This window comes from Echeneis naucrates, chromosome 23 (assembly GCF_900963305.1).
Source record: "Echeneis naucrates chromosome 23, fEcheNa1.1, whole genome shotgun sequence".
NCBI classification, from domain to species: Eukaryota; Metazoa; Chordata; class Actinopteri; order Carangiformes; family Echeneidae; genus Echeneis; species Echeneis naucrates.
The window spans coordinates 15,627,117-15,651,736 of NC_042533.1; the positions used below are offsets into that span (position 1 = coordinate 15,627,117).

General features: G+C 40.7%; 1 protein-coding gene across 4 annotated transcripts in view; it reads left to right on the forward strand.

Annotated features, from left to right (window-relative positions):
* Positions 1-1,069: 1,069 nt before the first annotated feature.
* The window catches only part of scube1 (signal peptide, CUB domain, EGF-like 1), a 104,127-nt gene continuing 80,576 nt past the window's right edge, over positions 1,070-24,620 (forward strand). For all 4 annotated transcript variants that reach the window (XM_029495189.1, XM_029495190.1, XM_029495191.1 and 1 more), the window contains exons 1-3: positions 1,070-1,213; positions 3,483-3,605; positions 24,180-24,305. In XM_029495189.1, the coding sequence (XP_029351049.1) occupies positions 1,126-1,213; positions 3,483-3,605; positions 24,180-24,305 (337 nt within the window). In that variant the 5' untranslated portion in view covers positions 1,070-1,125. The remainder of the gene's footprint in view (positions 1,214-3,482; positions 3,606-24,179; positions 24,306-24,620) is intronic.

Genomic DNA, 24,620 nt, shown 5'->3' on the forward strand with positions numbered 1-24,620 from the left:
AAATTCACAAGAGGCGCAACAGAACCCGTTTCAAGTAGCAACTCTTTGGAATTGGCGGACTCTGAGAAAGACTGTCCATGTATACCAAGATCAGCTGGGTTTCATTCTTGTGCTCCTTAAAAGGTGTTAAAATATTACCATAGACATAACTCTAATAATTATGAAGACAACAATAATACACTTTATTGATACAACTACTTTCTTAAAAAAGTACTTTACATAATTGAGTCATCCCCAGAACGCAAGTCTAATCTTCACTTCTTCTATGGTGTTTGGTTTGAAGTTATGATTTCAATAAAATTACTGTTCAATATCCTTGGCTGAGCAGCGGTCCTTAAACATTTAGGGCTGTTTGGTTAAGTATTTTGTGGTTGAACTTTTACCCGTTTTAGAATGACTTGCTCTGTGGATAACCACATTTTGTTTATGTATTTTTACTTCTTCTTCTTTTGGTGACCCTTGACATCGCTTGATATGAATGTGGCTGGCTCGATTGTTCTCTGAAACACATTCGCCAAACCCAATATGCCCCAAGTACATGAAACCAGCCTGTGCTCATGTTCTGGGATCCTGCCCCGCCCCAGGTTTTCTATGTGACAATATCATTACTTAAGTAACGTGGGATCCTGACCCAACAATTGAAAAAGAAAAACCTCATATTAATGATAGTTAAAATGGTTTTCTCATCATGACCCCCCCCCAAAATCTTTATATGTGGGCACCTTGACCTCCCGACAACTTCACGACCCCAGTTTGAGAGCGCACAACTCTTATCTATAACGGACTATTTGAAGAATTTCAAGATAATTATATGTCACATTCGATAATGTTGTTAGATAATGTAGATAATGTAACAAACATTTCTCGTAGTCACATATCATGTAGCTACGTATGCTTTCTCTCTCTCTGTGTGTGTGTGTGTGTGTGTGTGTGTGTGTGTGTACTGGCACAAACAAGCCAATCAGAAGGCTGAGATTGCCTCTCCTGTCTCTCCTGCTCTCCGCCGCTGCCAGTCCACCAAAAGCGGTTCTATTCCTCTCGTATTTGAGACACACACATATACACATACACACACAGTCCAAACCCCCAGAAAAGCCCCGCTGAATCCTCACACCGTATGTCAGCATGGGGAACGCTTGTTTTTTCCGGGACCTTTGTTTGTTTATCCTCCTCATAAATACTTGCAGGGTGATAGGGAATGTCGGACTCGCAGGTAAGAGCTCCCCTTTCCTAATTGTCTTGCTTTATTGTCAACCGTTCCGTGCACCTTTAGCCTGACCAGCTCACGGGGGAAGGATGGACCGTGACTGATTTAACTGCTGTGGATGTTCTTAATGTGATCACTGGAGATTTCAAACATCATTAAACACAATTAGGACACTTTTACAATTTACAGAACGGAATTATTTTTACACACTTTATATGTGTATTTGCTGTGGTATTAAAAAAAACCCCGGTGACTCTGGAAACTGTATTCGACTTGTTTATTATCATACATCAGAGATCTTAAAAGTGAAATTCGGCCATTTCGTCAATCAGACTTGATTAATTCTTGGTCAAAGTTTTGGTAGAAACTCGGGTTTTATTCAGATTTTTCTGCAAGACATTTATGATGCGTAAATGGATTTCGAGTTCACTGGAACTTTTGTTTCGCAAACATCAATTTGAATGGAAAACCGCAGTTTGAGGATTCCTCCTTTGATCCGGCTTGAGAGGGCAGACTGTTTTCCCCTCTCACCCTTTGGAAATGGAGCCAAACTGATTTAGCTAAGGTGCTTTCAGCGGCGGGGTGACACATATCACAGACATGAACCGGGAAAAGAGCATCTTTTCCCGGCTGTCTGGAGCTGGAGGAGGGAGCGGGGAGTTGGTGTTTGTGTGTAAAAGTGGGTTTAGAAAAGGTGGTGGTGGTGGGGGGTGTCCCCAGGAGGCACAGGCCGGCAGCATGGGCACAATATCGACCATGCAGCAGCAGCAGCACATTGTTCAGCCTCCCACCATTGTGAATGGGCCAAGAGTCAATATTGAGACAGTGAGACACCAAGCAGGCAGCGCTTTGTCAAAAACGAGGGGTGGGGGGGGTCATAGCCCAGGGCCATGCAGCACACCGTAGAAGCAGCAGAGAGGGGATGCAAGTCAGAAGAAGTCAAAGTCAAAAGAAGTTGCTACTTTTGCTTGAACACTTCATTGTAAATCTGATCACAATGCGTCTTTATTGCCTTCATCATGTTGAAGTGGGCGGAGAGAGGGAGTTATTTTCAGCCTAAAGCACACGCTGCCTATTCATAATGTAAAGCAACCACAGGGCGACCAGAGAAGCACTGTGCTGACGTAAAGGTCTGCTGAACGACAGGACTAACCAAAGTACCTCAATCTGTATCTGCCCGCCCCCGCGCTCTCTCTCTCTCACACCTTGTGTACTTATGCGTGTGTGTGCACGCGCGCGCGTGAACAAGCGTGGGTATGAATAATTGAGTTGGCCCCCTGCTCTGGGATTCAGGCCCTGATGTGACCAATTCCTCTATCAATAACTTGATCAATTGGGGCGTTGTTAAACTGTACTCTTTGCATGTGTGTCCAAGGGTCTATCTCGTTGCCATACAAGTGTGATGCTCGCTTGCACTTTGGCTCAGGGTATCTATCCATCCATCTTCTACCGCTTTTCCGTTTACGGGTTGCTAGGGGGAGCCAATCCTAGCCAATGTTCCGGGCTTGGGTTCATTGATGTGAAAATGAAAATAATCGCTTTCATGAAGCTAAAGGAATAAACTTTACACATTGGTGTCTGAGAGCTGTATTGATCACAAACTTAAAACCTAAGCTCCGACATGTGAATTTGTTGTTTAGGGTACTGGTCCATCAAGGGTTTGGTTCATGTGGGACACATAGCGGTCATGACAGGGATAAAAATGTCATATTTATAATACATTTAATTCAGAAACCTGAGTACAGCACCACTGTTTCAAGAACGAGAGGAAATGGATCTATGACAGGAAAGGCCCAGGCCCAGTTAGTGGTGATGCTAGAAAGCTTCTTCAGAGGCTATAACTATCTTCTTTGAATAAGTAGTGTTCAACCTGTATGTTGAATGGAGTAGGCACAGAGTAAGACATATTTAGAAATAGAGATGTAGTTAAACGTTGTGGCAACATGGGTTGCAAAAAACTGGTCCTCTTATCCTAGCTTTCCTGAGTGGAGAAAATTCTTCTTCTTCTTCTACCTCAACCAGTTGAACTGTAGAGATTGATCTTCTCTCTTTGTATTTTGTATTATTTGTACATTTCTGTTGAATTAACTGGTGTGGGGGGCGTAGCCCCACCCCTGCCAAATTGCAGTGTGATGCTGCATCGCACAAGTAGCCTAGAAATTCTCACACTGCTGTACGGCATTTGTGAATGCTCTGCACCAATTTTGCGCAACACTAAAAATCAGGCTCACAGAGCTGAAGTCTCATGAGATGCTCTTGTTCAATGTCTCTGCAGATTCAGATGAATGCGCAGAGGGTTCAGACGATTGCCATATTGATGCCCTTTGCCAGAACACACCAAAGTCCTACAACTGCATCTGCAAACCAGGCTATAAGGGAGATGGCAAGCAGTGTGAGGGTGAGTAATGATCCTAATTTTCAACCCTCTTGCCTTTCATCTCCTGTCCCCAATTCTCTTTCCTTAGCATTCTTCTCACTTTTAGACTTTCCCCTCCATCATGAGTTTACACACGATTCCGTTGCATATCCATGTAATCAGAATGTCTACATACAAGTGTTGTGAATCCTGCAATCGGACACCCTTTGTTTAAAGCATACTGGCCATTTTAACTCCATTTGTACAATTTCACACCTCAAGGCTAAAAACATGTGAGACAGGGATGTTGTGGAATGACTGGTGAGGAGTTTGATGCTGACAAGAAAAAGCTCTGACAGCAGGGGTTTTCTCTGCAACTTTCAGTGTGCTTTGAACATGTTTAGCCGAAAGCATTCTGGAACAACAGCATAGTTTGAGTGTAGCATACTGAGACCTCCATGAACTTCTTAAACATCAATTAAAACTTGTTGTAATAGGTGCAAGGTTAAGCATGACTCAAGGGTTCATTGCCTAATATTATTTTCAGTGCAATTACCATATTCAGTGTGATTGCAGAAAGCCATGTGTTTTAATTCAGTGAGACAGAAAATAAGCCTTGATTTGATGTGACGGTCCATTGATGCTGTGGTACTGAAGTTATGTCTTAGTGATGGTATGGTTTCCTTAAGCTCAATTAAGCCATAAAAAGACTAAGGATGCACAATTATTCGAAACAGCAACATGGCAGAGAGTATCCAAATCTTATGATCTGTATTTCACATTTTTTGAAGTGTTGTGGTGTCATAGATTGCTCTGGTCCATAAATCGTATTCTTCAGATGTTGGAACATGTACAAGACCCTCAAAATAATTTTTGTGTGTATTTTTTTCATGAAATGTAAGAAGGACTGTTCCAATGAAAAAGACATATTCTATTTGCAATATCTATGAAAATCATGTTGTTTTTTTGCATATTGTATAGCCATAAGATAAGTTATTCTCATAAATAGCTAATTGAAGAAGGGTATTAAGTTGTTTATTCAAACAGCTCAAGGAAATGAAGTTTAATAGCATACCACTGTTGTTTTTATTGTTGTTAGATGCATATTTAAGAAAAATGCTTGAATTGGACTCAGTTACACCAAATATGGACTCAGAGTGTGCTTTCACACCTCCACTTACTTCAACCTCACAGCACACCACAGCTGCAGCCTGCGCACTGGACACATAGGTGTCTTCACACACACAAACACACAGTGTAATCCTCTAATCTTTTCTCATGTAATGTATGCTCTACTGCACAAAACATGATAGATTCCATATATATATATATAATATTTATATATGATGCTACAGTGGTTTTGATTGCTTTTGGTTTTGATTAAAGGATCATTTTGCCTTAGAACAACCAGGGTCTTATTTTGGTTTTAGCTATCTTTTCCCATTAGCATTGATAGTAATGCGCTCAACAAGGTCATTTGTGAGAGCTAGGAACACGTGTATGACTCCAACTGAGCGAAAAACATGGTGCCTTTTGATACCTTTAATCCAGGATACTTTCCTTGTTTGTCTATGGCTGAATGTACACACACACATACTAATGCACACAAAATAACATAAGCGCTATGTGTGTTTGAATTCCATAGAGATCATCTCCACTGTAAATAAAGTTTCCACTAGTTTAGAAACAACAACAAAAAAAATTGCTGTTCCCCTGCTCTCTGAGTTCATTACTGACTCATATTAAACTATATTGTTGGAGAGCTTTTCATGGACATTTTCAGTCACTCCTTGATAGATACCTGTCAGTAATCTAGCAACATGACAGTTGGAATTCCTGTGGGAAATGATAGCCATAATGAAATAGGGATGGAATGGGAGCGGGCTTATTAACATGAGGTTGTTGTTGACCTCTGCAAAATGTCAAGTTAATGCTGGTGAAATAACTAGCCTGACCTATGACCAATGAGACCAACAGCAGGTTACAATGCCCTAAGGTGAGGTCTTTATGGTAGGGTACATTCAGTGGTCATAGTTAATATGACAGGAGTGAAGCGCCAGGATATGATTTATAGAGCACACATCAGAATGAGTTTTTGGTGGGTGGATGAATCAAAAAAATACAGGAATATGACACAGGAGAGTGGTGTTTGACTCCCATGTCAAAGTATGCTATTTGGTTTTTTTTGTTTTTTGTTTTTTTTATAAAAAAGGTATCTCAAATTAAGCGTTATGATTGGTTGAGAGGTGTTATATAAAGAGTACTATGTACAGCTGTGACGTCAAATGACTTTACAGACACATATCACTCTGCGACTGACAAGTTGCAGAAAAACAACTGGGCTAGCTAGCAGTTATTTAACAACAATATAAACTTAAGCTATTGATGAAAAGTCTTGATAGTCTTACTTGACATCCATTTCAAACCCTTTTTGCCATATTTCATCACCATTTTATGAACGCAATCGCTCACTGCCAACCAATGCCAACCAAATAGGTCACGATAAGGGGTTTGTAACATTGCCCCTTATATATCATATAATATGACTGTTCCATATGGAGTCAGAACAGTCTCATCATGAATTAACTCTCACGGGGCTTTTCAGGAATGGTCATGCTTTGTTTCATAGCTGTATTTCAGACTACAAAAGTAATTTTGAGGCATACTTGTAATATAAATTCACGGAGCATACAAATTGCTGAATGTGCATTTACGAAATCTGTACTTTGAATTTTGAGACTGACCTTATGTCGTAGGTCAACCAATGTTACCATTGGCTGATAAAGTTGTCAATCAAATGGATTTTTCTGATTGACGGATTCATCAGCCAATCAGATTTGCTTGCTTTCAGCTAATCATATGACTTCTTACATTTCTATACATATAAGAATGCATATAAGAATAAGCATATAAAAATGCTACTTCAAGAGACATTGCTATCTGAGGGTTACTGGTTGCTTGAGGTTGACTACAGAGACACACAAAGATGAATAACCACTCACACATACAGGTAATTTAGTGTCACCAGTTAACCTAGACATACATGTGTATGGACCGTTGGAGGAACTCTGAGCATCTGGAGGAAGCACAGGGAGAACATGCAAACTTCACACAGAAAGGCCCCAGGCCTGTGAAATGAACCCACAATCTTGAAGCACTGAGGTGAGGAGAACAGGCAGAATTAGACAGGAGTGAAATAATTGAGCAAGACGCTGGTTCTTTAGAAGACAGGTATTTGTTCTCAAATAGGTGGCTCTTGGAATCTTCAAGATTAACAACAGGTGTGCATTCAAACTGGCAGGAGACTGAAAGCAGGTTATATATACCCAGCCAGAGATACACACACAGACGGAGTTCAGAAAAGTCAGGGATATCACTGATATAATGAATGATTTAATGAATCAGGAGGCCGAGGACAGAAAAAATCCAAAACAATAAAGACAAGAAAACTTTCAAAATTTTATGAAAAATTTAACAGTTTCTTTTTTCCAGCAAGAGCCTGGCTAAGAATCAAGCAGCTTAATTAGAATGCTAAGTTGACCCTTATACAGTCCAAAGAAGATTGATCAGGAATGGTCTTTTTGGCAATCTTTAAAAAAAATTAATAAATCAGCGTTTAATTTCAGTTATCCATTCTAAATGATGTGTTACCAAGTATTTAGTTAATTCAGGGTACCAATAATTGTGTCCAGCCCATTTTTGGAGTTTTGTGTGTTTGTGTGTTTCCCATACTTTCTTGTTACACTTCAATGTAAACAAAATAAATTAATGTGTGAATACCAAAGCCTTTGTAATTGCAAAGATTTCCTGGATGATGTGGTCTATTATCTGATAGAGGTGGAAGGATGCTAATATTTTTGGCAGTTGTCTGATTTCTTTGGCCGCTTGGTAGTATTAAACAGATTCAGTCATGTTTGTGTGGCCATAAAAACTCTCAGGCCACTGTTGCCTCTCTTTTAGCTCCGTGTTTGGTCTTCTCCAGATCCTGAGGGAAACATTTTAGCAGCTGAATGCTCCACTATGCTTACCACCTGCTCTGAGTGAGTCTGTCTGCTGTTTGCAGCTCCAGATAGATTTTTCAGAGCTAGTGAATGTAGCAGCTACTGTGGCCAAAACTGATGCTGTGAGGGAGATGAGAGTGAACCAGAACAGTAAAAAGATACTGAAACTCACCACAAAGTTGCCAAAAGCTGTTAACTTGAGCTCAAATGTGTAATGAAGCTGCAACTTAATTGTTTTATCTTCACCACCACAGGTGATCAATTTTACACTTGTTCTGATAAGAAGTAATTGTGTAAGACAAATGACGTTATATAATGATTGCTGTAGACAGTAAACCATTTTTTTAACAGAACTTGGTGGAACAGAAGTTGTCCTGGATTGGACATCATGACTTTAGCTCCCTGCAGAACATTTTCCACATTTTTTGTTACCATTTGTGTACACTAGTGATAGCACAGCGATGTCATTATATTTGAACTGACCCTTTAGAAGGATTTTTGATTGTTTAAACTAAAATCCCAAATATATTAACTGCACAGCCCTGTTATCTTTTTTGTTTTCCATATATTATGTGATTTATTACAGTTTATGCAAACACACAGACACACACACTGTAAAGAACAACTGTTCAACTGTCCTCTGAGAGAACACGACAGAAGGATCAGGCTTTTCAGGAATATGATATGATCACTTCACCTAGACCAGCATCTGAATTGATGGGTGTAGGTGTATGTCTAAGAGTTTGTTGAAGCTGTACTTTTTTAGATGTATATGTGTGTGGGTGGGTCTATGTATTGTTCTTGTTGTAGGGACCTGACTCTGTTCCCACAGTCACATTATAGGGACTTGTCTTTGTTATGGGGACATAGCAATTCCCCCCCCAGTGTAACTCATGGGTGGCGAAAAGTTATCTTTCGGGAAATAGTAGTTGGAGATACTGCTGTGTGTGTGCGGGTGTGTGTGTGTATGTTTGTGCCAAACATGTCTCACAGTACAGACTCTGCCTGGTGTCTCCTGACTGTAAACTGATTTCTTTCAAACCCCCTCTGGTGGTAAGACAACAGCTCATGACAGGGATGCCAAATGAAGACCAATGGTGGATAGCAGTTGACCCCCGACCCTGCTGATTAGATATTGGTGCTGTAATTGGCCAGCTGTGTTTTCCATCCGCAGGCATTTAGCTCAACTTTGCTGGCCAGTGCCATTAGCAGCTCTGCTATTCCTGGAAGCATCTGGAAGCAGCAGAGCCTTAGTACTTGCTCTAGCTATCTGCAACCTACAGGTTGTCTCTGCTCTCCTGTTATCACCATCACTCAACAGATACAAAGAATCACAGTTAAATAAAACGGCAGTGGATTCAGACAAGGCTCAAAAGTCTTTATCAATTGTTAAGACTGGCCCTGAACTGCATGATCAATCATAACCATTGTGTCCAATTTGTCATCTTATCAGCACTTGTTCATGCAGAGATGAGCAGATGCTCCCCAAGCTCCATACTTACTAGATCTTAAAGTGCTATTTTGAATCTTGTAATGTGGTAAACCCTGATCAAGTCAATGCTGGTTGGTATGAAGAGTAAGGCCACTATAGGAAGTGTGAAGTCTGAGCAATGAGTTGCTGTTGATTGGGTCTGATGACAGGAAAGTTAAGTTAGAGGTGAAATTAAAAAAGGGTTAACCTTACCAGATGTCTACAGACTACCTTCTCCAGGTTATTTTTTCACTGACCAGTCAAGTTTAATTTTGGGTAGTACTGAAAGCAGGTTCTCAATGGTTATATAGGAGAACTAAACAGTTAATTAAGGAAACTTTTGTTGAGTTGAGTTTTAACATGAACAGCAAACTGAAGTTGTGGTGACAGACACTCTTAGCATGAGTGAATCAGAGAAAAATTCACTGACCAGTCAAGTTTAATTTTGGGTAGTACTGAAAGCAGGTTCTCAATGGTTATATAGGAGAACTAAACAGTTAATTAAGGAAACTTTTGTTGAGTTGAGTTTTAACATGAACAGCAAACTGAAGTTGTGGTGACAGACAGTCTTAGCATGAGTGAATCAGAGAAAAATAACCAATATCAATGTATCCTACCTATGGGCAGAGTCACCAATTAACCTAAACATGCATGTCTTTAGATGGTGGGAGCAAACCAGAGTACCCGAAGAAAACCGATGCAAGCATCGGGAGAACTCTATGCCACCTTGCTGCCTACCATGGAAATTATGAATGATTATTTTTTTATATAAATAAAAAAAGACATTTTCCATGTTAGTATAGTGGACAGTATCTCCACCTGTCACCCTGAAGAATGGGGTTAGATTCCTTGACTGGGAACCTAGCCACAAGGTGCCCAGAAAACAGTGGTATTTTTGTGCCGATCCCAAGTCTGAATAAATGGGAGGGTTGTGTCAGGAAGAGCTTTACATGTAAAAAAATGTAGCCAAATGAAATTATGAAAGTCACAAGAAGCTGACTTGCTGTGGCAACCCCAAAATAGGGAAATGCCAGAAGAAGAAGAAGATATTCTAAAAAAAAAAAAAAAAGACGTTTGAAAGTATTGATTTACCGAATCTTAAATTATATCAGCATATTTGTTTCCGAAAAATTTATCACTTTAAGTTGATGGATATGAGGAAAATTTTCACAAAATGTGCATATATTCAACTTAGTTGCATCAGTGCAAACATAATGTTTGACCCACTTCCAGCAATGTAAGATAAAATAACTCCTTTTCACTGGGGACCCTTAGGAACTCCCTCAAGTACCAGTGGGCCCTACTTTTTGAACCACTGCAATAAATGATGTGATACCTGTTCATTCTGTGATGAATCGCTCTTTTGTGGCAGCAGAAGGTTACTGGCTGACCAGACTGCTGATTTCCAAACAAAGAAGAGGACAGAAGAATCGTATAGACAAATTTGTGTTGAACAGTGTTTAACATGTATAAAGAAGGCAATAGAAAGCAAATAAGCAACTCTTACTGATTTATCATCTCTGTGTGACATTGCAGTAAATTTGAGATATTTGAGACAGAATTCTTCCATCACTCTTCAGCAGGTGTTTAACTATGCTGAAATTTAATGGCTGTGAAGGTCACTACACGTTATAGTCCTTCGCCCATTCAGACCTGCGTACTGTTGGGGTGGGGGTAAGCTACGACTGTGCAGCTATAGTGGCAGGTACTCAACATAAAAATATCTGGACCTGGATCATAGGTTACAGCTTTGTTTGGGACAGTTAGAGAGGGGCCTTCTGTCCAATTTTTCAGCTTCTGAAAAACAAATATAGGAAAACATACACATTTCACAGATATATGCCAGGAAAATGCTTTACTTGATACGCAAGTGCTGAAAAGGAGCACAAGAAAACAACAATATTCAAAACATAGGCACAAAGCAAAGGTACAGTCATGGCAAAAATCATTTGCATCTTTTTCACGATCAGAACAGGCTATATGGTCAAATATTCACTAAAATACAGGGAATTAGCGAACACTTTATTTGTTTCCCCCCCCTAAAGGAAGCAACACAAACAAGGATTATGCTGATGATTATTTTATTAACGTGAAGACAACAGCTCTGGAGCTGCTGTTATCCTAGTGGTCAAGGGAGAGGACTTATGCTCTTGTCTTCTGCTACATTTCCGCACTGAAAATTAGCAGCTTGCAGGCCACATTGTTTGGCCAGTAGTTGAGTGGGACACAGTGGAATCACAACCCAGCCACAGAGAGACCACACCCAGAGCTTCACTCACACTGACCATGGGGGTTTTCACTGTTGATACTGAGCTTCTGAGTGCTTCCATCTGCACCGTGTCCCAAGAAGAGTCATTTTCTTAAGTGAATGTGCTTCTCTGAGAGCCACTCTCCTCTGACATCTGATCTGGCCTCCACGAATGCTGCCCTCTGTGTAGACTTTTCCACAAGCTGACACTGCCGGCTCGTTATGGAAAAATGTGAACTTTTATTCCTGTGCTGTCAAATAAACAGCATGTGGGAGGAGCAAACTTGCTTTGCTTCATATTTGCTTGTGTGTGTGTGTTTGTGCGTGTGCACGCGCAGAACAGTGTCTGACTTGTCTCTCTGTCTATAGAGAGACATATGTAGAAAAGCACAAACTAGCTGTTGATCATGATTGGATAATTCACTATGAACCCTTTTAAGTTCCAGATGGTGTCTCTGCTGCAGAAAGCCAACTTAACAACAATATTAAATGCCTTCTATTTTATTCTTATTATTTATTATCTATTTATATAAAATGAACCATATGTGCCATGAGATAGTGAGTTTACTCTGAGGTACTGAAAGTGAATCTAATCCAGAATGTCTGGAGTTTTCATGTTCTCCCTGTAGCATTGGAGGTTCCCTCTATGTTCTCCAGCTTCCTCCCATAGTCCAGACACCTGCAGGTTAGATTACTGACTCTAAATTGCCCCTGGGCATGAATGTAAGTGTGAGCAGTTTGTGTCAAAGTCTGTCTCTTGCTATAGAATGACAACTGGTCATGAGTGGACCCCACCCTCTCCCAGTGTTGGCTGGGATTGGCTTGAGCCTTCCTGTGACTCTGCATAGATAAGTGGTATAAATAATGGATTGGTGGATACACGTTACCTTGCTTGCATTACTTACTTTTGTTGAGTCTTTTTTTATATTTTCTTCCTCTATGCTTACCAAAACATGTACAAAAAACCTACTTGGCAATGAACCTGATTCAAATTCTTTTTAAAAATGTCTAAATTAATCTTTAGTTAATGCTAATCTAACTAATACTAATATACTAGCTGTTACTGTCATTGGCCTGAGAGCCACTCCACCACCACCTGCCCCCATGCTTACTCACATTTGTCACTTACAGACGAATTGATTATACCCATTGCTCTGATTGGAAGGCTCTTCTTCCCCCATTTACTACCTAAACCTCTGCCATCTCACAAACTACCATATTTCAGTATTTTTTTCCCAGTATCATTTCAAGACTTCATCTGTCTGCCAGAAAGGAATGAAATATGAACCAGCAAGAGGAAAATGTCATGAGCAGAAATAACTGTTTTTTAAAAACAGTCTTTGCAAGCAAGTTAACCATCAAGGCAAATTGTGACATCACAGCTATAAAAGCTGTCATACACTAGGGGAGAGTGAGGTGAGTTGTGCCAGTTTTTACTTGAGGTGTCTTTAAAGTGAGGGCATAACAGTAATGTCTCCAACTTGAATATGTACATATATTTCAGGATGTTGTGCATCACTGTGAACAATAACTTTGGCGTTTAAATAAATGAAAAAAAAAATAAATAAATAAATGAAAATAAATGAAAAATATGGCTTTTCAAAAAAAAGTGGTCTCTTGGCACAACTTGTCCGGGTGCAGGTTAAGTGCCCTTGGAGAAATTACATAGGGGTAAATTGTGCCAATGATTATTGAAGTCAAACAGAACATTTTCATCTCATGTACTGTATCAAAGCAAGAAAAAATCAACACGAAATTACTTATAAAATGTTTATTTAAAGACAGCAGCACTTAAAACAGAGAAGGCCTCTTTTTTTAAGAGTGAACACCAATTCACCTGCATTATAGAAGTTGTAAATGAATAAAATTCAACTGTGGGCTAATTATAACAGAGCCAGGCTACTACTCAAGATCCCACTTGCTGCAATCTTCTTCAATAAGGTCTATTTACATTTTTTAGAACAAAATGAGGACTTAATCAACTGCAACTCTCCTCACTGACCCAGCATACTACTCGACATCCCACTTGTCAATGCTGCAGGGAAATATGAACTTCTGCTCCCCTCAGGCTGTACCACCAAGTTTTTGTGGTGTTGGAAGTTTCTTGAGCACATCACTTCTTGGGATGAGTCCTTCATAATTTTCTTTGAATGTGAGGATGGGCATTCTATCCAAAGAAGACTTCGCCTGAGAAACTTTGCACTTATGTCAGCGCCCTCAACCTTCTCCACCAATTCAATGCAGTTATAGGATTTGGTTTTAGCTGCAAAGTGCACAATGACAAAGTCACCAGCACACAAATCCTTGTCACCATTGTCATCATTCTGTACATCTTCTTAACTATCATAGTCAGAGATGTTGTTAAGCAGAATGGTTATGTCACTTTCTTCTGAGCTATTGTAGACAACCACTTTCTTCTTGGTTTTGGTTTGTTTTGATCCTTTCAGACCTTTCAGAGCTTGTTTTTTATCTTTTTAATTCTTTTTCTTCTCCTTTTCAGCCTTTCTCTTTCCTTTCTCATTGTGTGCCTTCCCAGCTCCAGCTTTTCTAGTGTGTTGGTCAGGATTTTGGTTTTCACTTTCTTTCTTTTCATTCTTAGTTTGCTTGCTGTCACTTTAGGGAAGGGAAGTATGTCTTTTGGAGATACATACTCTGAATGGGCAGGAGAACCAGTGTCATCAATTAAGGATGAGTGTTCAGGATTCAGTTTAGGCAGCGTGGCAGGTGGCTTCCCTGGGACTGGAACTGCTAATGGACATTAAGGACTTGTGGCATGGGTTGATGGCTCCTCATCAAAGTGTGAAGATCCACACAGATCAGCACTGGTTTGGCCTATCTGTGACCATGGATTAGGCGTAATCTTCGTCCGGGAAAATATCCCTGTTGAAGGGGTATATGCTTGTCACTCTGAATCCAGAGATTATGATCTTCTCCATATATTTTTTCAAGGTCATCCTGCAGATCTTCCTCTCCCTTGCAACCTGACTTATAGTCTTCCCCTGTTGGACTTCTCTCACTGCTCTGTCCAAATCCACAAGAGCAGTTGAACCCTTGTTTGTCTTTTCTTAATAAATGCGTGGCATGATGGCATTAGATAGAAAATTAAAAAGGTCACATCATTTTGTACAATGTACAATTGTGGTAAAATAATATGTGAATAATAATCATAAGTCAGGGTGAGTTGTGCCACTGGCACAACTTAACCCAGGCCTTTTGTAACAAATCACGTTTTAGAGCTAACATCATGCTAACAGTATAGCCTCATATTACATCTTACTAAAGCACTAACACGTGTGAAATATTTCAAGCTTGTCTATAATAGTTCAGAAATAACAATCAATAAACCTCAATCATAAAAATTTCACTTTGAAAGACAAAAAACAGTTATTTGAACTTTATTGTGCTTACCGCTTGTCCCATGTGCTTCCCCTCTTCACAGGGTGAGTAAAATGGATGTCTCTTTAAAATGGGGTGGTCACATGACCAATTTCTTCTACGGTTTTCTAGAAAACAGGGCTGGCACAACTTCACCCCTGGCACAACTCACCCCACTCTCCCCTAATGTAGAGCAACAGGTCACCGTTGCTTTTTTTTTTTTTTAGTCTATTGAGCTATAATAGCTTCTAAATTATTCAGAAAGTATTAACAATGTCCTTTGTAATTTGATCAGACCTGATGTATGACTGTACCATACTTTTATTCTTTGTAAGACTACAGGATAAGACATTGCAATTTGAAGATTAGGTTCTTCTCTAAGCTCATGCCTCACATAGCTACACAGTGATGAACACCTGACCTGCTTTACAGAGAGAGGGAGAGTGGGCACCTCTGGTGGTGCAGGTGGGAGGGCAAGCGGGAGAACCGGCAGGCAATCACTAGGCCATTGTCTGTCTGGTGTCTGCTTCTTCATCATCGATCAGCCACTCTCCTCAATGGCTAGCGACAGACACACACATACAAGCACACACACAAACACACACATGTTAACCAGTCCACTCACTACACTGCCCCTACTTCTCTTGTGCCTTTCTGCTCCTCCCATGCTTAGACTCAGTGGAGCAGGCCGGATTCATTGAGGCTCAGATTTTATATATGGACAGTATGGGTGTGTGTGTGAGTGTCTGTCCGCGTCCATAAAGAGACCTTTAAATAATAACACACACATTGACACTATCTTGTGTAAAGTGTAGCTTGAACAGCCAGACTCTTACCTTGGCTAATAGACTGTGACACACTATGGTTTAGAAAAATACAAATATTTAGATTAGTTCTGGGTTTGCCTTGTCATCCAATCTCATGAATAAGCACACATGAATGTTATTCTAGGACATGACTGTGTGGAAATAGTTGGTGAAGATTTATGTTCTCTGCTTTTTGGCTGATTTGTTTGAGTGTGGTTGTCAGTCGGAAATTAATAACTGATTCTTCAGGTTTTCATTTCGAAAACTGCAATCCCTCCTGAAGTCTTTTTAGACACAATAAAATACTACATTTGTTTAGTTTGACATAGATTTTGAACCTTTCTTACATCATCACTGAAAAAACACATTTTGAGTTGTGAGATCAAAACTTAAATATGCTGCACTCGATAAAGAGATTCTCAGCATTTTCGATGGAACAGATTCAATTGTGGCATCGTATTGCTCAATATTGTCAAGAGTTGTGTAACTTTACATGTTACAAATTATTTGTATCTATTAATTTGTGTCTGTGCTTTCAGAGCTAATAATGCTATAGAGGTCGTCGCTCCTCTACACTTTTTAGTTGGTGGTGCTGTGAACTGGCATGGGTAAAGGGCTGTATCAGGAGCATATAAATTAAACCCAATTAATCCCATTAATAATGGATCCATTATTAATCTTGTGAATTACACCAATTTTGTTCATGACGGCTTGTTGATTTTAGCTAAGATGTCAGTGAGCTAATGAACTGAATTTAACATTTAATCCTGAAGTATTCAACTTTGGTATGTGCCCCAGTCTGCAGTGCTCAGAACCCTCCAATGTTGGCTCACTGATCATCATGGGCCATGAGAACTGAGCTGTCAAACAAAATAGCTACAGAAAAAGTGAATGCTAGTTCTCATGGAATGGAGGGAACACACAGAACATCACAGTTTGTTGTGTATGGAGATGTGCACTTGACCCCTAACTACCACCAAAAGCTCCAAAACAACCATTTGCTTAGCAGTTCCTGCCATCCTCTCCACTTCGTTTGGGCTCTGCTCCTCCTCTGCCTGTCAGTGTGTCTATCTGGTCAGGAGGTGCTTGGCTTTCAGTGAACGTGCCTAATTCACTTGATGAGATGTGGAGCATAAACATTTCTCTGGTAATTATAAAATGTGACCATGTGAGCGGAAGCAGCTGCTAGTCTGAAGCTGTTGGGGCACCACTGTCAGATGTCATCAACAGCTCAGGGGTGGGAAGTGGCACCGTTTGGGGCCAAAGAGACCATACGAGGCACCTTCCCTCCCCAATTCCCTCTTAATCTTTGTCTCACCCTCACACACACACACACATCTATGCATAAAACCTGTTCCACATTTTCTTCATCACCTCAACATTCACTACCTAACACTTTATTCTCCATTAGTCTGTGTTATTCTCAATCAATGCAGATCATAGTTCTTGGAGGGAGTTGAATCTAGGCCAAGTGGACGCTTCACCTCCCACTGAACAGGCTTCATCAGTTCTGAGTAACTGCTGGGGAAACCCTGTTATTCTCCCCTAGTTTATTTATTTTTCAGTTGACTCACTGAATCAAAAAAGCTAAATCGATATGAACTTGTGTTAAATGTGGTGTCAGTGCTTCTTATGTACTAAATCTTACTGATTGCCAGATTCTGCAAGAGAAATTAAGACATCATAGTATGATGAAGGCTTCACATTTATTTGAAATTATAGCATTTTTTAAAAAAGACTCCTTGCAGGAAGTGCTCGGTGTGGCCAAGGGTCATCGGGGAAGTGGCAGCACCTGAGCTCAGTGACCTTGTTGAAGCGCTGGCTGCTCACTGCTCTTCCTCTTTTTCTTCCTGAGACAGCATTTGGTTTAGGGTTGTTTTGTCTTAGTTTCTACACCTTACAACATCACACACACATACATTGCTTCACTCATGCCTACACCACTGATTTTACTGATTATACACGCCATATTTAGTTAGGTTCTTTTACCTGTGGTTATTCTTTACTAAATAAAATCCTTTAATTCAGTAGTCCCCAACCTTTTTTGCGCCGGTTTAATATCAGACAATATTTCCACTGACCGGCCTTTAAAGTGTGGCGGATAAATGCAACAAAATAAAATGATAAAAACTGCTATTTTCTAAATTTCATAATAAACGCGAATCCACTGTGCACTCGTATGCAACTTTATTAGCATAACCTCGTAACATCGCACCAACAACATGACATGAGTAACATCCTCTCTACCCCATAACCCCGAAACTAAATTCAGCTTTCTTTTTCATGGAAGTAGCAGGCTCTTCTTCTGTCTCCTCACTGGGCCTTTGAACAAAGAAACTTTGCAAAGACCTTCCTTTTTTAATCATTTCGCTAGCTTGTGGTTTTAATTTTAGCAGTAACGTATCACGTGACCAAACATCTTGACATGCGTCAAGAGTGAGTCATAGATGGATGTAACAGAGAGAATCTGGTCATTTTTCAAAATAAAACATAGTTCAGATTCAGATAATAAATAAAACATAAATAATGTAAGTTATTTTTTTTTTTCTGTGCGGCCCAGTTCAAAAGACCCACGGAACGGTCCGCAGCATGGGGGTTGGGGATCGCTGCTTTAATTGGCTTTCCTTATGTATAGATCTTCTTTGTCATGACAGTGTGGCCTGGTTTGCGACAAGTGGGGGCTTGTCTATTCAAGTTTGATTGGTTTTGAGGCCATTGTTTGGTGCCCTTATTGATTTAGGGTTTTGTTTGCCAGTGCATGGGGTTGGCTTAGGCATAGGCTATGGTAATAGTGATCTCCAGCATACGCTTGGTTTGGGAGATGCATTTTGGAAAGGAACGTTCATTTTGTTCTTGGGTCTGGTTGCTGTTTCAAGTAGAGGAATTGGGTCCTGTCCTCAGTGTGACTAAGATGGCAAGTGTGGGCTGTAAGTAGCAAGTGCAGGGTCCTCTAGTGTATTGAGTGTGGATTTTGCGGAGTTTCCCTTGATATGTATAGCAACGTGGTCATTTTGGGCTTGTTGATTTTTTTTTTTTTTTTTTTGTGGTGTGTGGGTAAAGCAGTTGTCTCAAGGACACATCTGTAGCTTTTGGGTTGGGGTGGGGGCTTTGCCAGGCTACTGTTTTCAAGTGTGTAAAGATCCCACAACTAATCTACCTGGAGATTAGTGTTCAGTGAGAATAGGTTAATTTGTGATAGGCATTCTAGGTTGAGGGAAACTTCCACATTAACTTGGGGAATACTGGTAGTGTCTCTTTTTGCATTAGTTGACCTGGGCAGCACTGTCTGGTTGCTCTGTTGTTCTGTTTTCCTTTGCTGGGCTTAAGACAATGTTTACTTTGTGATGGCAGGGATAGAGGAATTTCTTGCCCTGTGAATTTTGAATATGAGGTTATCAAATTGATTTGAGTAATAAATGTACAGACAGAACGAAGGCTATTCTTAAGCTGCAGTTAGTTGAGAAAGGGGTACTGGGTGCAAAGAAAGAGGGACTTGGTCAGGCACTAGCAGTACAATCATTTTTAGTTTCAGTGGGAACTTTGACCTTTGAGCAAAAAGAGTTGCTTTTGTTGCAGTTGTCTCATGAGAAGGAGAGGCAAAAGGCTGAGAGGGAAAGGCATAAGCTGGAGGTTGAGAAGTAGTTTGCAGTGGCTGTGGTGTGAGACTAAGCAGGCAAAGATAACACTGCAAACAGGTTGGGGTTGGTCAGAAGTTGTAAGCATTCTGGGGATATCTTGCAAGGGGATGAAGGTTCATTTTCACTCTCTGGGTCTACTGATGTTGTGAGGAATTGGTGGCTTTTGCCAAAATTCAATGAGAAGAAGGGTCTAGATGTTTTTCTCTCTGTTTGATCGGATTGCAGAGGCAGTGTATAGGCCAGACTCTGAGCAAATTGTGCTGTTGCAGTGTGTGTTGTCAGAGAAGACACAGGCAGAGCTGAGTTAGACCCACCCACCAACCTTATTGGTTGTGTAAATGGCTTTAAGCACCGGCTATATTCTTCAGGGGAGTTAGTAAAACAAATGCTAGCTGTTTGACAAGCTAAAATGAAAAAGTAGTATGATTGTTGGGCTGAGGTTGATGAGTTTAGTAGTGGTGATTGTGTTTTGGCTCTTTGACTGCTGGCCAGTTCTCCCTTCAAAGCCAAGTTTTCTGTTCCATATATGTTGGGTGAACCTGTGTGAAACCTTTGAAACCTGTGAAACAGATCCATGAGAATTTGCTGGAACCCTATTATGCTGGCCATCCGGTGGTATGCAGCAGGAGTCAATGACAGGGATTCCTGTCCTGGCAGTTGGCATAGTGGAGAGGTTTTGTGTTTGGGTGAGACTGTTTTTGGGCCTGATGAGGGGTTGTGGTCTGGTTGGCTGAAAAATTCCCGGAAGACCCTCAAGAACTTAAAGGGCTATTTAGCCATTTACTAGCAGCACAGGCTGTGGAGTTTGAAGAGCTTATTTGGAAGTATCCTGCTCTGTTTGGTAACGTGCCCTCTGGTACTGATATTGATGTAGGTGATGCACAGCATATCTTTCAGCATTTGTCCTGAGAAGTGTAAATATTTAGATGCTGAGGTGAAGGAAATGGTTGATAATGACATTGTAGCGCCTTTTTCATCGAGCTGGGCTCCTCCGTGTTTGTTGCTGCCTAAGAGTGACAATATGCTTAGGTTTTGTTTGGATTTCCATTAGGTTAACAATGTGATGAAGCCTGATTTTTTTTTTCCTGTTGCCTCGCATGGAGGACTGTGTAGACCAAGTGGGTGCTGCTAGGCATGTAAGTAAGTTTGATCTGCTGAAGGTTTACTGTCAGATGCACTTGTCCTTACAGTGTTAGCAGTTGAGCTTTTTCTCGCCTACCAGTAATTAGGAACTCATGAGATTTGTTGGGATGGTGGGATTTTACAGTTGTTTTTGTAAGAATTTTTCTACTGTCGTGGCACTGTTGACTGACTTGCTGAAGACCAGGACTCAGTTTGTGTGTTCACCTGAGTGCTAGGAAGCTTTTGGTAATGTGAAGTCTCTTCTGTCTGCAGCACCAATGCTGGCTGCAACCCGTTTTGACCAACATTTGTGTTGCAGGTATGGAGCCATGTAGCCATGCAGGGGCTATGCTGATGAGGCAGATGAGCAAGGAGTTGAAAGGGCAGTCAGTTTCTTTTCAAAAAAGTTTAATCGACATCAGTTGAATTACTCAGTGGCTGAAATGGAAGCCTTTGCTTTGATCTGGGCCTGCAGCATTTTGTAATCTATGCAGGGTCTAGAATGACACCAGCGGTGGTCTATACAGATCACAATCCACTGACCTTTATACACACCCTGCGATCCCTTACCCAAGGCTGATTAGGTGGTCACTGTTCCGTCAGTCTTGTACTCATTACATACGGCATGTTTATTTAGGTTCTTTTTCTTATGATTATTCTTTAGTAAATAAAACCCTTTAATTGACTTTCCTTGTGTATGCGTCTCCCTCTTTGTCATGGCCATTCAGCACAGTTCGTGAAAATACAGGAGATTTTAGGTAAACACTTAGAGAGTAAGTAAAGATGCATGGTTCAATGGCAGGTCCCAGGGCAGGAAGCAAATTTTCTAAGCTGCAGTTAATTAGTTGCAGAAAATACTAAGAAGGAACAGTAAAGACAGCTGAAGCAGTACCACTTGTTTTAATTTCATTATAGTGTCTGCATTATTGTCTCTCCTTTGGGAGTATGATATTGCTGAGATAACTTGGATGCCAGACAGCATAATATGGCACAAGAAATGTTTGGTAATGAGGACTGTAGCCTGAGTCATTTTATTCCAGGACAGGTGTGTGTTCCTCTAGCATGCTGCTGCACTTTACCTCAGTTGGTGTCAGAATCATACATGTCAAAATGACTTGCACACCTGAGTACTCAGCTGTGACCCTCTTCTCTTTGGCAAAAGAAATTTTATTTCACAGTAATCTTCGTCTAGTCTGGAGGTGCCTTGTTAGCTTGTCTATAGTTATAGCTAAAACTATTCAGTAGTTAAGGTGCATAAAAACATTAATGGCCTTCCTGGTCTTTATTTTTGCCTCAGTTATCAAATTATTGCAAAAAAACAACAACAAACCACCTAAAAACACCAGTTCAGTGTGACAAAATTCCCAATACAAAGAAGAAAGTCTATATTGAGTAAATGCAAGCTTAGTTTGCCTATTAGAAGTAATTTAGCCTCCAATTAAACACCCCCGTTTTCCAGTCATCCAGAGTGGAAGCTCACTCTGCCCCTTCATTCTCTGTTACTTCTAGTCTTTAACTTTTCACTTAATCTCTGACAGATGAAAAGCAGAGCACATAGAAGGTGCCACATCTTGCTGAGTTGTGCCATCTGAGTATGGCAACACAGCCAAGTGTCCAAACAACATTTCCTCTAACAATTGGCCTTTCCTGCACCCCTAATTGGTTGCAAATGCCTTTTAGGATGAGCCAGTGATGGTTGCAGGGAGTTTATATACAAAAGGCTTCTGCTGTTTAAAGCACAGTTTTACTATGATAGATTTTTTTGTCATTTATGTTTTATTTCTTTTAAAGTGGACTCTGGCTGCAACTGACTCCACATGCAACTCATTTAAATCTGTTTGGTCACTTTTTGAAAAAGGCTCAGATTCCCCTTTTGCATTAGGTTGTTTGTGGTAATAGGATGAGGCACTTGTCTTCTCATCTAATCCCAATCACAACGTAATAGCCCTTCAACTACAAGGACAGGACTCATTTGAGCTAAAATGCACTGATAAATGCTGCCCTGCATCATTGTCTTCCAGCAAACATGTCTGGGGCCTGTCATGGTGCACAATGTGGCCTTGGTTTGCCTTTTGTCATAATAGTTTTTAATAAAGTGAAACCTGCTTCCTTTTGGAGAGAACGTCCAGCCAGAAATATCATCTTAATCATCTAAGAGGAAGCATTTGTGAACAGAATGTCTCTGTGAAAAAGTGTGTTGTGAACTAGGCATTGTGAACTAATTTGTTTTCAAAGCTGTGCTTGTAGTATGTGGGTCTTTGCACTTAGCTGTTGTCTTTGTGCATAGTCACATTTGCATGTGTGTCGGTGACGTGTGCGTGGGTGTGTTTAGGTTCAGTGTCCAGGTTTTTGTTTTACCCACTTGGAGAATGAGGTGGCTGTGTGTATATGTGTATGTATGTGTGTGTGTGTGTTCTTCACCTGTCGCTACACTGTGCCAATGTCAGCCTCCACCCATCGATCAAACCTAGCAACTTCAGTCACCAAGACTTTTCAACTTCTTCTTGAGAATGTTTGTAATCCAAACAAAGAAAGTCTTGTATACATGAGACGACTATGTGCAGTTTACCACTGCCCATTTGTTGGACTTAAAGTTGAATCTCCAAAGAACTGCATCTAAACTAGCCTAAAAATAGTACTGCTGATTTTTTTCTGTGTAGTTGTTTCCGACTCTATGGATGGGGGTGTTTGTCTGCCACTTGGTTGGTCTTGGTTTCTTCTTTTGTCTCAACGATCTGATACCAGCAAGACAAGCTGCGTTAAGGCTAAAAACGGGCCCAGCATTGTACAGTCCTGAAGTAATGCAATATCACTTCTTTAAATCTGATTTCAAAGCAGCTTTCTGCCTTATAAAGGATCTGTCTCTTGAAGGTAACTTGACCTCCAGCCATGGACAAGCTGCAAGACAGACACTGACACTGAATTAAAGAGTGAAGATAAGCTGCTGAAAAGAGATGGGAGAATGGGGTTGCAGGCTTCTGTAACTTTGGACTCTTCAATCTGAGATTGTCCATCAATGGTCTCCTGAAAGGTCTAGGTCCTCGAATCATGAAGTCTGAAAGGCATATACCTGCAGACCTGCCTAGCTCTAGAGAGAGTAGGGAGGAGAGGAGGAGGATGTGAGGGGGAGGTCTGCCTCACTGCCGGGCGGAGTGCTGCTCACACGGAGGGGAGGACTGTTTATTTAGGTGGATATGCATGGTAACCGGTTGCAAGTGGCTCCTGTGAAAGCCACTGGCTTAGCATGGACAGTGGGGGGTTGTCTGACGGGTAGGAGTAGGAGGGGCATCAATAGATGAATAAACACCAGCTGACACTTTCATGTCCATTCTCACCTTCCACCCCTGCTTACCTTTTCCCTTCTGCATCAGTGACTTGAGAGCAGTGATGTTAATAGATTATCTGGGATATAATCAAAATAATGCAAAAACATCAGAACTAAATAGGTGTAATCATCATCATCGTCATTATCACCATCATCAACATAACTGCTCCTGTGAATGTACCGTCATCACATTGTCAGTGGCCCCTTATTCCAGGCATCACGCTTGTCTGCAGTCTTGGAAAATTGGTCTGTACTGAATGCAGCCACAAGGGGCAGGTGACTGTCATTTAAAGACTGGTCAGAGAGCTGCAGACTTGGAAATTAAAAAAAAATGATGTGGCCAAAAAAGAAGAGTTTATCACTATTTGTAAGTGTTTGTATTTGAGCATAATGTTTACACTGCACAGTGTCAAATTCCACCGAACAACATCAAATAAAAAATATAATGTGTGAAGTGACTGATAGGAACAGCTTTGTGAAACTACACCACTGAGAAGGAAACACACTACAAATCAAAAAATATAACCAAATCTGTGAGTGGCAGACATGTTGGTCAGCAGCAACATTTCTTTCTAACCCTGATACAAAGCAAGAGACAAAATTATATGACAAAACCCCTTTCTTTTTCAGACATGGATGAGTGTGAGAATGATTACAACGGAGGCTGTGTCCATGAATGCATCAACATACCAGGAAACTACAGGTGCACCTGCTACGATGGATTCATGCTGGCCCACGATGGACACAACTGTCTTGGTAAGAACATAATTTGTCAAATTAACTCCTGCTGTGTGTATATATGTGTGTCTGTGTGTCTGTGTGCCTCATTCTGGTAAAATGTGCTCCTAAAGACACCTCCTGTGGAAGGGATTTACTTGAGGACTGTGAACGTATTTTTGCCAACATGCAGCTGAGACCAAAATGGTGGCTGAGTTTGAGGATGGGTTTGGTCTGCACAAACACAAAGCAGTTTTCACAGTTCTGTCACCCAGCTCCCATTCAGTGCTTTTCCACTCACCTGCCTCTGCCAAGCGACTACCCCGCATTAAGCCAGTGCTACTCACCTGTGAA